Below are 12,254 nucleotides of genomic sequence, written 5' to 3'. Positions count from 1 at the left end.
AAGGGCTAAAAGGGAACAGAGGTTGTGCTGCCCAAGCGTCATTTTCTATGCCTCATCTACTGTGACTTAAAATATCTCAAGCTTTCTGGCCAATAAGCATTAGAAAACAGAACCCAGGGAAGGCATTGAGGTGATATGTGAAGCCAACAACTCTTTTAAAGGGCAAACTTGGCCCTACAGACACAGAGTGCATCCAAACACTGTCCATTTTGTTTTGGTTCTGTTTTAATTTCGAAATTTGCAGAATAGCATCCCCTCACCACCAAGTATGATTATTTAATTTGCTGACAATACCAGAGAAAATGGACAACAAAAAAAACAGCTTGACTGCTTTCATCAAATACTCTTTAAATGGTGGGTTCCCATGAGGCTCAGCCAGCTGTGTGTAAAACATTTACTGTGTCCATCAGTACTGTATATCTGTTATAAGTCTTGCAAAAGGAGAGGAAGTTCCGAGTGATAAACCCTCCCACTTTCAAGATATAACCAATAAATCCTGACCAATCTCATCATCTTAGTGAAGGCTGGGCCTAAGGGGTTGAAACATAATCTGTAGGACAGGTGATGTGGTAGGACATGGCTTTACGAGCAAGAGGAGGAGTTAAATACACCATACTTCCGTGAACTGCCCTCTGAGAATCTGACCAATGCATAAGCAGGCACACCATGCCGTTTCCAGACAGAACAGGTGCAACTGTCTCGAGATCTGACCAACTGGCCTCCAGGACTAATGGCATAGTGGTAAAAAAAATACCGCAAGTAAACTGTAGATTTAAAATGAGGAAAAAGGAAGGAAGGGAAGTCAAAATAGATGCAATGTAAGTTTGTGATGCAATATTCTGCTGAATATGTATGTGGTCACAGCAAACTGTGACAAACACCAGAAGTCTTAGATCTCTGATAACCTCCTAACCAGTCAGGAAATGGTATGCCTGAGTCTAATCTAACCACGCAATCAGTAAGAGGAGAGAAAGAAAAAGAGATGGAAAGAGAAAAATCACCAATGGAAATTCACCCCATCAGCCAATGACTCGTCAAATAAAGCGTCATTCGGAATACCGCGAACCTGTCAAGCGGCTGGGATCCGTCTTGCTGAGAGGAGGCGGTCTGGAAGCATGGAAGGAGGCAAGCTCAAACACGCCATCCTGTATGTCTTCCATAGCAGCATGACGTCCGTCAAGAGCCAATAGTCATTCATTGGGGTGTGCGTCTGTACTTTCCCCCATAAACGAATTGCCAGCTTTCAAAAAACTGAGGGAGTGAATGGGCAGGTAAACCATGCCCCGGTGCATAGCTTTTGAAATGGGTTAGGGTTAGGGGTTCTGGTGTCATCCCCCATCGTTGAAAAGAGCATGGAGAACATGAGAGGAAAGGCACGATATAAACACAATCTATGATTAATTAAACAAGTACTGACATAGGTTTTTGTGTTGGGGGGGGGGGCTATGTAGGAGTAAAGTTCTTCACAAAAAGTACTTCAGCTCACACAAAAGTGAAACTAAAATTAGACACACTGGTTTGGTTGTGACAATCAGAAAGAAGGCGCTATTGGTGGGCCGTGACCTCCGGAAAGCGTTCCAGTGAAAACCTTTCGGTCCGAGCCAAAAGATTTACACAGAACCTCACATGCTGTGCTCATCTTTCCTGCCTGCTCAGAAACGGCGTAAGATTTTTTTACTCCACGTGTTTTTGTCAGGGATGAGAAACAGGAAGCTGGGTGTTCACATGCAAGTCGACATGTTACGAAATGGTGACGTACATGCTCAAAGCCGGGTGGGCCACCATTCATTCATATCATTTTCCACCACTGTATCATCGAGTCACACAAACAAGCTGCAGCAGGAAAGGGCAAAGAATGTTTAAAGCAGAATATGACACCAACTCTGACTAATCATTCTACGTCGTGGTATAGTCAGATAGTGTTCTAGATAAGATTCAGAGAGCCTCTGGGTACAGGTACTGGAATGAAAAGGGGCGAGTTGTGGATACTACTATAGTTGTCTATAATACTGAAAAAATTGTTTCTATCGAGCTAAGATTTTTTTTTAGCCAAGGGTGTTAATCTCAGCTTCCTGGTTACATTCCAACATATTTTCTCAATCTGGCCACATTATACTGTATTAAATCTAACTGCCGACGAAATCCCCTTGAATTCCCTACCTCCAACAATTCCCCAGGCCATCACAATTCACTGGACTTGGATGCATTCGTAGTATGCAGCCAAGAGCCAAATCAAGATACCACTAGCTCAGACACGGGTAGCGCAGACACAGCAGGCATAAACACGGCTAGCGGAGACACAAATGGCACAGACACGGGTAGCGCAGACATGGCTAACTCGGACAAGGCTGGCGTAGACACTGCTAGTGCAAACACGGCTAGTTCAGACACAGCTAGCTCAGACACGGCTAAGTCAGACAGGGCTCCCACAGACACAGCTAGCACAGAAAACTAACACAAACACAGCTAGTTCAGACACTGCTAGCACAGACAGCTAACAAAAACACAGCTAGTTCAGACACTGCTAGCACAGACAGCTGGGACAGACACAGCTAGTGCAGACAGGGCTGGCACAGACATGGCTAGCACAGACACAAATGGCACAGACACGGGTAGCGCAGACATGGCTAACTCGGACAAGGCTGGCGTAGACACTGCTAGTGCAAACACGGCTAGTTCAGACACAGCTAGCTCAGACACGGCTAAGTCAGACAGGGCTCGCACAGACACAGCTAGCACAGAAAACTAACACAAACACAGCTAGTTCAGACACTGCTAGCACAGACAGCTAACAAAAACACAGCTAGTTCAGACACTGCTAGCACAGACAGCTGGGACAGACACAGCTAGTGCAGACAGGGCTGGCACAGACATGGCTAGCACAGACACAGCTAGCGCAGACACAGCTAGCACAGACAAGGCTAGCACAGACACAGCTAGCACAGACAAAGCTGGCGCAGACACAGCTAACACAGACACGGCTAGCACAGACACAGCTAGCACAGACAAAGCTGGCGCAGACACAGCTAACACAGACGCAGCTAACACAGACACGGCTAGCACAGGCACAGCTAACACAGACGCAGCTAACACAGACACGGCTAGCACGGGCACAGCTAACACAGACGCAGCTAACACAGACACGGCTAGCACGGGCACAGCTAACACAGACAAGGCTAGCACAGACACGGGTAGCGCAGACACAGCTAACACAGACAAGGCTAGCGCAGACACTGCTAGCATAGACATGGTTACCGCAAACAGACAGCAGAACAGGGGGTGATGCTATCAAAAGAATCCCAAATGTCATACAAAGTAACCACATAAAAATGAAAATGGTAGGCTATTCATAAGATGCTATATTGCGGTTTGGTTTTCCAGTCACCCACTTTGTTTATCAGTTTGTTCCATAGCAATTCATTGAAAAAATAATGAAACAAACACTCCTTGGTTGTAGAAGCTACACCACTGACAATTTACTTTCCATATGTACTATTATTGAATTATTATAACCATTAGTTTCAACCATTTTGCTGCGAGTTAATTAACATAGAACACTTCCCGCATTTTATTTATTAGATATCGTTCTTCTGAACTCTCCTGTGGTTCTAGGAACCAATCTGACGGGTAGACAGAGCAAAGCAAAGCATGTTTTCTGTTCACAAAGCTGTGTTTCAGACCTGGGTCAAAAGCATGAGTATTTGACCATTTGGATTTAAATGGAAAATCATTTGTTGACAAACAATTACAAATGCTTTCTTTGTAAGACAGACCAAAAGGCACCCCCTCCATTGGACTGTTTTTTTTATGGTAAACTCCTCTTGAAAGCATGATTTTCACTATACAGATTGATTTTTTTGCTTGTCACTGGAGCCCCATTTTCACATTCTTCCACTGTAAATGGAGAGCTTTACTTCCCTGAAATCTGAGTTCAAAACGAGCAATATGAGGAAAATTTGTGACGTCACAAATATGTTGAACCTTTCATGGCCCACTACGCAAAGATATGCAAATTATAGGAGAGCGATGTGGTCCTGTGGTAAAGTAAACTAAGTGACATTGTTGGGACAGTAGTTATGTTGAACATTTTTAGAACATTTTTAAAAGGAACTTAGTTTGTTTATAAAAATCACGTGGACATACCAAACAGTACAGTGTTTGTAGTGCACATTTTACAGATGATCGCTTCCAGAACCTCGTGCAGAAGTTGAAGGGTTTCAAAAAGAAATTAATTTTGAACCCAGGTGCCATGCCTACTATATATCCCAGGACCACAACAGCAAGCAAGAGTCAATCTGCATATTTATGGTCTCTGGCATTCTCAATGAGGATGAAGGTGTAGAGATGCTACCAAGCCATTTTCAGTAGTAATTTCTTTGGCAGAAAAACCATTTTAAACAAATGTATTATTCAATATAGAACATTTTTTACAGTTTCACAAACATCTTGAGGGGTACGTTAAAATGCTACCAAGAATTATTTTCAAAATACTTTTCCATTTGGCTCATTTTCCTTATAAACCTGCTGACTAATTTTGGAGGATAGAAATTCTATAAATGTTTACTTGCTCATTAGAAATAACATCTGAACTGCAATATGGCTTATTCTCCTGTTGAATAATGCAAATGTGTGTGACAGTCTAGATACTGTATGTACACAACCATGAATTAAAGTTGTTTATTAAAACAAAAAAAAATAAGGCCAATCAAATATTGCATTGATTCTTTTCTACACAAAGGATTTGCATATGAGAGTATTTCTAAATACATCCATAAAATTTAATATTCAAATACAATCAATTGCCATTTAAATACATTAGAATTTCAAAACATATTTAGAAATACATTCAAATATTTCTGTGTATTTACAAATAAAGTATTTTTAAAAATATATTTATGAACAGGTATTCGCAATACTCCAAAGGCATGATTTACCCAATTTGTTTGCGTCAGATGTTGCTAGACTTGTTTGACAAATGTATGTAACAGGAAATTCCTGTGAGTCATGGTGGAGAAGACAAATTCCAAGTTGCATCGGTAGCATCACATTTTGATTTGTGAGCTGCAATGACATGACATCCCTGCATTAGTGCAGTTAGACTGCATGAATGGAAGACAGCAGAGAGTAGATGAGGCAGCAGAAATGCAGTTCAGCCAGACAGTGGGACTAGCAGAACCGTTTGACTACAGAACAAAATTCCACTTAATATCGCACTTTACTCCAGTGGGAGAATGTATTTTGCTGTTAGCAGTAACCAATCAGAAGCAAATGTATAGTAACAGCACATGTAAATGTGTACTGCACAACCATGAGAATAGTAGGACCATGGTAACTGTAGGAAAATGAACATTTTGGACAATGAAAATGTAAGACAGTGGAACAGTACTACAATCAGACAATGGGGCAGCAATAGTATGGAAGACTAATGCTACAGGAAAACAGCTGGACTGTCAGACGACAGAACTGTAGAACAGTAAGACTGTAGAGCTGTAACACTGAGCAACTGTCGAACTGTCAGACAGACCAAAAGGCACTGTCTATTTTAAATCAGGTGGGATATCATTCCTGTCATGCAGTCCATATCACATCACACAAATGTCATGTTTGCACAGGGCTGGCTTCAGTAACGTTGAGTTTGCAGCGCAGTTACCTCCAAAGCACAGCGTGGTCCGGGCTGATAGTGGCCCCAGCAGCTCACTTCCAAACCTGACACTCAACATGGCCGCACGGGGCCCAACGGAAGTAGGTGTGTCCTTTCTTCTTTTTTTTTCTTTTTTTTTAACTTTGTTGAACAATGAATCAGGAAGTTTCCGTTCACACGCACTTCCCATAAATGAACCCCGCCGAGAAGAATTGACTTAGCACTTTAATTGCCTCTCAGCAAGAAAGATTTGCTACAAAATGGAGGGAAATGTACTGAAAATTCACTTGTTTTAAAGTTGCATTGTAATGATTGATGCATCAAGGCCTGTTTCAGAATACAGCCGGTTCCTTAATAGCTGCATTTAGTGGATGTGGTGGCTAAACAATCTGTTCTATGAGATAAGGAAATATCGGCTTTTGCGAGCCCAACTCTTGGGAAGACACAGTGTATGTTCCTACATGGTCAGGGAATAGTCATTCCTCACAGCACTGATGCAATTAATGGACTAGCAAATAGCAAACACTTTCTTTCCTCAAGACCATGAGAACATCTGAATTTATTTCATCCAACTTATCAGACTTCAGTCGAATGCTAATGGAATATAATTTGAATTGTATCTGTATCGACTTTGGCCTCTTCCAATTACTTTGTAATTATTTTTCATGTATTCTCCTTAAGTTCCCATCCTTTCTCAGTTTCATTTTTTTTTTTTCCCGTCATCAAAATTGAAATATGTAAGTACTCATCTGTTGCACAATATTAACAGCTGGCATATTTGGCAAAGGTGGGCTAGAGTGAGCATGTCAATCTCTGAATCTTTTCAAAGGGACCCAAAGGTTAAAAATCCTCAATACACATCATAATACACAACTATTTTGAATGGCTGACACCGTACATGGCAAGGAAAGTTCGGTCTGAATTGAGTGAAAACACAGAAAAACACTGGAGAAAGTGAAGGCGTCATATTAGCTGAGACCTTCCCTTGGAAGACACCATAAAAGTGGCAGGTCAGAGTCTAAAGAATCATCTGGAATAAATAATTTTAAATGCTTAACTTTACTACACTGCTTCATACACACCTAAAGGGTCATACCCAACAGAACAGACAGCAATAAGGACCACTATAAACCATGGTCCAGCCTTTAGACCGAGAACATATTTATCTTAGCTGTACACATGTCAATAAATGATCAGTACTTGCGCACCACCGTGATGGAAATCTGACAATAACAGCATAATTAACTGTTGTCACTAGTCCCCTTTGAATTAAGAAAAACAAAATGTATAAATGCCAAAGACCTTCAACTCATCTACCCAGCCCATCGATGAAACAACAGGAGGAGGATAAGGGTCAATCAACTTCAAAGAAGAAAATAATTTCTACTGGTTAAATATAATTTATGACTGGACACAAACATTCTAAAGACTGTTCTGGGAGTTTGCCACGTTTGTATTTGCGGTTACCTGCTTAGTTCTACTTTATAGTTATAATTACAGTGTTAACATTGCCATTCAGATTAATTTAGGTAGTCATCTGTTCTGTGGGAATGGCCTTATATCCTGCGTTTAAACAGATCAAGCAAAACTGGACTGTGTAGTGTACGCTACTTAGTTCTCCTGCAGACCCGCAGTGCATTGTTGGCCATCACAGGTAGGACCAGATGGCTTACTTGTGTTCTCATAGACCAAAGGAAAAGTGGCCTAGGCATCAAGAGCAGAGTGGGATTGTTCCAAATTCAGGGAATAAAAGTGATTTTGTTTGACCTATCCATTAAAATAAACAATCAAGCTGAAGAAAATGTTTCACAGTAGAATGGTTGTCATAAAAACAAAAAGTTTGCAAACCTCTTGCATTTTTACAAACTAGTGTCAGTTTATGGTTTTTCCTGGGTATGAAATCAATGGCTCACAAAACGACAGCAACAGGATAATTTGCCTTAATCTGAACACCGCGTCCTCGGTGGATAAAGACGCACAGCTCTGAAATGCAGTGATAAAACAGACGCATCCACTGTACAACACTGGCTCAGTGCATCACAAACGCAAATCTGAAGCACACAAAACACACAGTTCTATCCCAGGAGCTCACAGACTTTATCGTGCTCCACGGTGGCCTGTCTCGATCAGTCTGCAAACACAACCGACGCAAAATCTGGAGCTCTGAGAACTCATCAGAAGGATTCTTCTTCTGGTAATCTGTGAGGTGTTCAAAGGGTCTACAAAATATTTGCCGTCAAGGTGGCTCATCGTCAATATTTTACATTGAGCTATTCCCAGGGTGGTTTAAATAAAGAACAAAGTCCCCTGTGAAACCCATAGCCTGACTTAATTTATAATATCCTGCCCTGGTCACCTCTAAGCTCGCGGTTTTGTCAGTTGCTAGCTATGTCTCTGTAGCCGTGTTCAGCCTGTCAGACAGCAAGGAAATGTTCTTGTAATACAGCAATGGCTTTGGCAGGCCAAAGGAGCTACCAAATGTCTGCCTTCACAACATTTTTGGGGTGGTGGGGGATTTATATAAGAATTGATCTACCTAATGAAGCGGTAGAGACTGTTTTTGATGTTGCCTCACACCTCACCTCACTGATATTTGTCATTTTAATGGGTGATTGGACCTCTTTCTTAACAGAAATGTTTAAAAAACTATTTGGTTATGTACATGCAAAGCAAATTTCTTGGGCTTTGTGTCCCTGATTGTTTTGCCTAAGTATATTTAAGCAATTGTGAATAGTAAACAGTGAATCTAGGAGATAAATTATTTAATAAATGTACTGAGTGAACCACATGTGGCACATAGGCCAACAATGTCTTACAGTGAAAAAAAGTAGTTGTGTCAAGTAAAAACGGATCTCTCTCTCTCTCTCACTCACTCACTCACTCACTCACTAACTCACTAACTCACACACTCACTCACACACTCACACACACACACACACACACACACACACACACACACACACACACACACACACATACATTTTCAGACATTTAGCAGACACTCTTACCCTGCATGACTTACACAGCTAATTTCCTTTTACATGCAAGCCACTTACTCAGCAGCAAATTACTGCAGCAATTCTTGTAAACTTGCTCAAGAATACAACGTATGTGTCTCACCTGGGAATCAAACCAACAACCTCAGCTGCAATGACTAAATGGTTAGAAACCTATACAGGACTATTACTGACAAAGAAACATCTTTGTATCTTAATGCAAATCGTTATCCCGGAGTATTTTTAAATAATCCAGTACAGAGGCAATGTAAATACTGGGAATGTCCAATAGACACTGCAGGCCTGAAGTTCATTCTAATGTCTCCAGTGACCACAACGTAAACCACTACATACCTCTCCTCCAGAGGTCCCGTTTTCAGCTACAATTCCTCCGCCCCCAGTCCCCAAAACATACTCAAGGGCGTACAGTATGTACTTGCATGCACTATCCACATTTCAAATTGGACACACCAATTCAGTTTCAACGGCCTACGCTCGATCCAAGCCATAGGCTTCCAAGCAAACGCCTTGCAAACAAGGTCAGGTGCGGCTGGTAGGCTACAATAGGCTACAAATAAGTAAATAAACAAACAAACAGACGAGGGTGTGTCTCACTTGACCCCTGCACCTTTATCTTATCATTGATATTGTGTTCATATGAGTGACAATCTGGGTCACGAGACCCTGTAAATAAATCAAGATCCTCGGGTGTTAGAAACTCTTAGCAATAGCACTGTTGTGTGTGAGCTGCAGCAATGTAAATTATTGTCTTTATTGGTATAATCTACGCCAAGCCTGTTCAAATCCACATTTCACCGATGTAGAAAATGTCTTCCTTTGCCAGCACTTCGGCACAGAACAATACAAATTCAACGGACGAAAAATCCACGTCTTTCAACGCGTCGTTGTCTTCTTTAAGACTAGACATTTTTGTGCCAAATGTCAACTGGAAGTACAGTGAGCTCGTCTTTAGACATTTGCTGCGAAGGTAGATTAACACACAAAAAAACGTTTTAATAAGTAAAAGTTAATGAAATGAAGGCAGGTAGCTAATGTAATGGAGCCTTCAACCAGTCGCAGACTACATGTAGGTGTAATTGCACAGAAAGAAACAAAAACGTGACAGTGTAGCAAACCAAATTAGAAACAAAAAGATACATTACAGATACATTACAAAGATACATTCTGTATACGGTATGTAAAATGTGAGGTTATTAAATACACGGGAAACATTACCTTCTGTAACACATAATATTACAATACAAAAACCATCTGGATAGTCGGCTATTAGCCTACATTTTTATGAAATTCATATTTCAACAGGCATATGGGGCAAAAACATAGCCACCCGGTTACAATCAGGGAGAGGAGAGCTTACCGTGGCTGAGGCGAGGCTGCAGTCCGTCAGGGTTAGGTGGTGGGGCTCCCATCTCCGTAAGAATTTAGACGTGAGGATTTTGCTGAGGAAGGTACGAGGGTGCTTGACCACACACACCTGAATGTCTCCCTCCTGAAGGAGCTTGTATCGCATCCCGCTGCTACTGTGGAGTAGGGTTCTACGACCCGGCCCGGCGCCCATCTTATTATTATTGTTCCCCTCCGGCGGCGTCGGCGTGGACATCTCCCCCAGTAAAGGCTTGCTCTCTTCTGACTGGTGGTACTGATTGTTGTGGAGCTCGCTGCCCCCTCCATTGCTGTTAAAATCCATATTTAATCGTTGCAGCAGCGGGACGAACGCTACCGCTACAAAAAAAATATATAAGCTATATCAAAAACAATCGTATTGCAATTTAGTTTTTTTTTTTTTTTTTTTTTAAGCAACCAAGACCACAACGACAGCGAACCAATCTAGTTAACCACGGCACGACCTCTAATATGTATTTGTATTATGAATAAAAATATGTGACTGGAAGCAGAACACGAAACGCCATGAAATGACGACTGGAGAGGATTCCCTGACGGGGGAAAGAGAGAGGGGATGTGGGGTTTCTGTCCTCTTTTCTCTGCGCACGATTACCCCAGAAATGTCTCTTCCTCTCCGCGCTCCGCTCCCCCCCGACACAAGCTATTTAATATGATCGGGCCATTGCTATATCCATTACAGCGATCACCGCGATGGTATAATCCAGGAATCAAAAACATAAAAATAATTGTTTTGTTTTTTTTTGTAAAAAAAAAAAAGAGTCCGAGAGCGACGTCTGTCTTTGTGTTCTTTTTTCTTTTTCAGTAGATCATTGGCACTGTTCCCTTTTCTGTCTTTCCTCTATCTTCGTGAAGAAACCAGGCACTTTGACTGCGCGTCTCCGATTGGTCCCAGCTCGTTCATGTGATACCACAGTGACGTCAATGGGGAGCTGAGCGGATGCACTGTGCGTCTTGCTACTGTCTGACTGTGTGATAGGGAAATGTGGCCTGTGCACACAAAAGGGAGAGAGAGAGGGCGCACCGTTTACAGTCCTCATACTGTGTACTATCTTTCCGTATCTGTTGACAAAAGGATCGGCGGTGCTTGCGCACTGGAGGGCGAGAAGGCCAGATCGCCGGTATGGAACCCTGCTGCCTTTCAGTCAGTCCCATAACAGTGAGACACATTCCTGGCGGTGTGGGGAGAGTGAGACTGTGTGTAGTTAAATACAGAACAGAGGCAGCTCTGGTAGTACAGAAATGGAGGAGAACTCTTCTGTGGCTGAAGTGTTACTGAAGAGAACAAAGACTGGGGTGCCCTGAGCACAGATGCGCATGCATGTCTGTATCTCCTAATAACAAACACCAAAAGCCAACCAAATCACCGGCTGGACACAAACACCCCCTCAATGGCTCAGACACTTATAGTGACAGACACACACACACAAAATAACACACTAATATGCATGTCAAATTACAACATTCAAACTAGGATTAACACAACAACATCTAACTACTAAAATTATACAATAATATAAATATTTTGGATTGGGTGAAATTCAATTGGATAAATATTGCCTAATATGGTTTTCTAAATATTTACTAAAGTTATCCAGCAAACTCTAAAATCTGGCTTCCTGAAATACCTCACTATACACAAAATCGCCAATAAAAGAAACACTGAATAAGACTCACAGGCAGAATTCTAAAGGTTGATGATTTCAGTAGTTGGTGCAATTTCGGTGGGGGTGTGCGACCCATCAAAATAAGAAGCTCTGTCCCGTGACTGATACATGAGAGGGAATGAACACCAGGGCCATTCTGACCCCTGAGATCAAGTTGTTGGCCTCTATAGAACCGTGACCTCTGACCCAGGGGTGCAACCCTGACCTCTGAACTGGCAGTCACAGGGAGGGAGGAGTCGACCACAACCATTTGGCTGTTCCAGATAAACACACCCTTTCAAAAAGTCAAGTGTTATTTCCCATCTCACTCATTGTTTTGAGAAACTATCTGAAGTTACTGGTATGTTCCAATATGTTTTCATTGTACACAAGTCTGTTTCGAGACAATCCCCCCACCCCCCAAACATGAACATAAATCTATAAATCCCCAGAGCCATTAAACACTATTATTGGTCTTGTGAAAAAAAATATTTCATGTAAAACTCATAATTGGATTTTAAAATGACAGAGTGTGGAACCTGGGAGTAG

At 41.9% G+C, this 12,254-nt stretch overlaps 1 protein-coding gene across 1 annotated transcript in view; it reads right to left on the bottom strand.

Annotated features, from left to right (window-relative positions):
• The window catches only part of cmip (c-Maf inducing protein), a 40,073-nt gene extending 29,057 nt beyond the window's left edge, over positions 1-11,016 (bottom strand). Inside the window, exon 1 of the mRNA XM_035419947.1 lies at positions 10,016-11,016. Coding sequence (XP_035275838.1) covers positions 10,016-10,345 — 330 coding nt within the window. The 5' untranslated portion in view covers positions 10,346-11,016. The remainder of the gene's footprint in view (positions 1-10,015) is intronic.
• Positions 11,017-12,254: the final 1,238 nt, after the last annotated feature.

Source organism: Anguilla anguilla, chromosome 5 (genome assembly GCF_013347855.1).
Source record: "Anguilla anguilla isolate fAngAng1 chromosome 5, fAngAng1.pri, whole genome shotgun sequence".
NCBI classification, from domain to species: domain Eukaryota; kingdom Metazoa; phylum Chordata; class Actinopteri; order Anguilliformes; family Anguillidae; genus Anguilla; species Anguilla anguilla.
The sequence above is the reverse complement of the archived record's forward strand: the minus strand, read 5'-3'. Positions and strand labels throughout refer to the sequence as shown.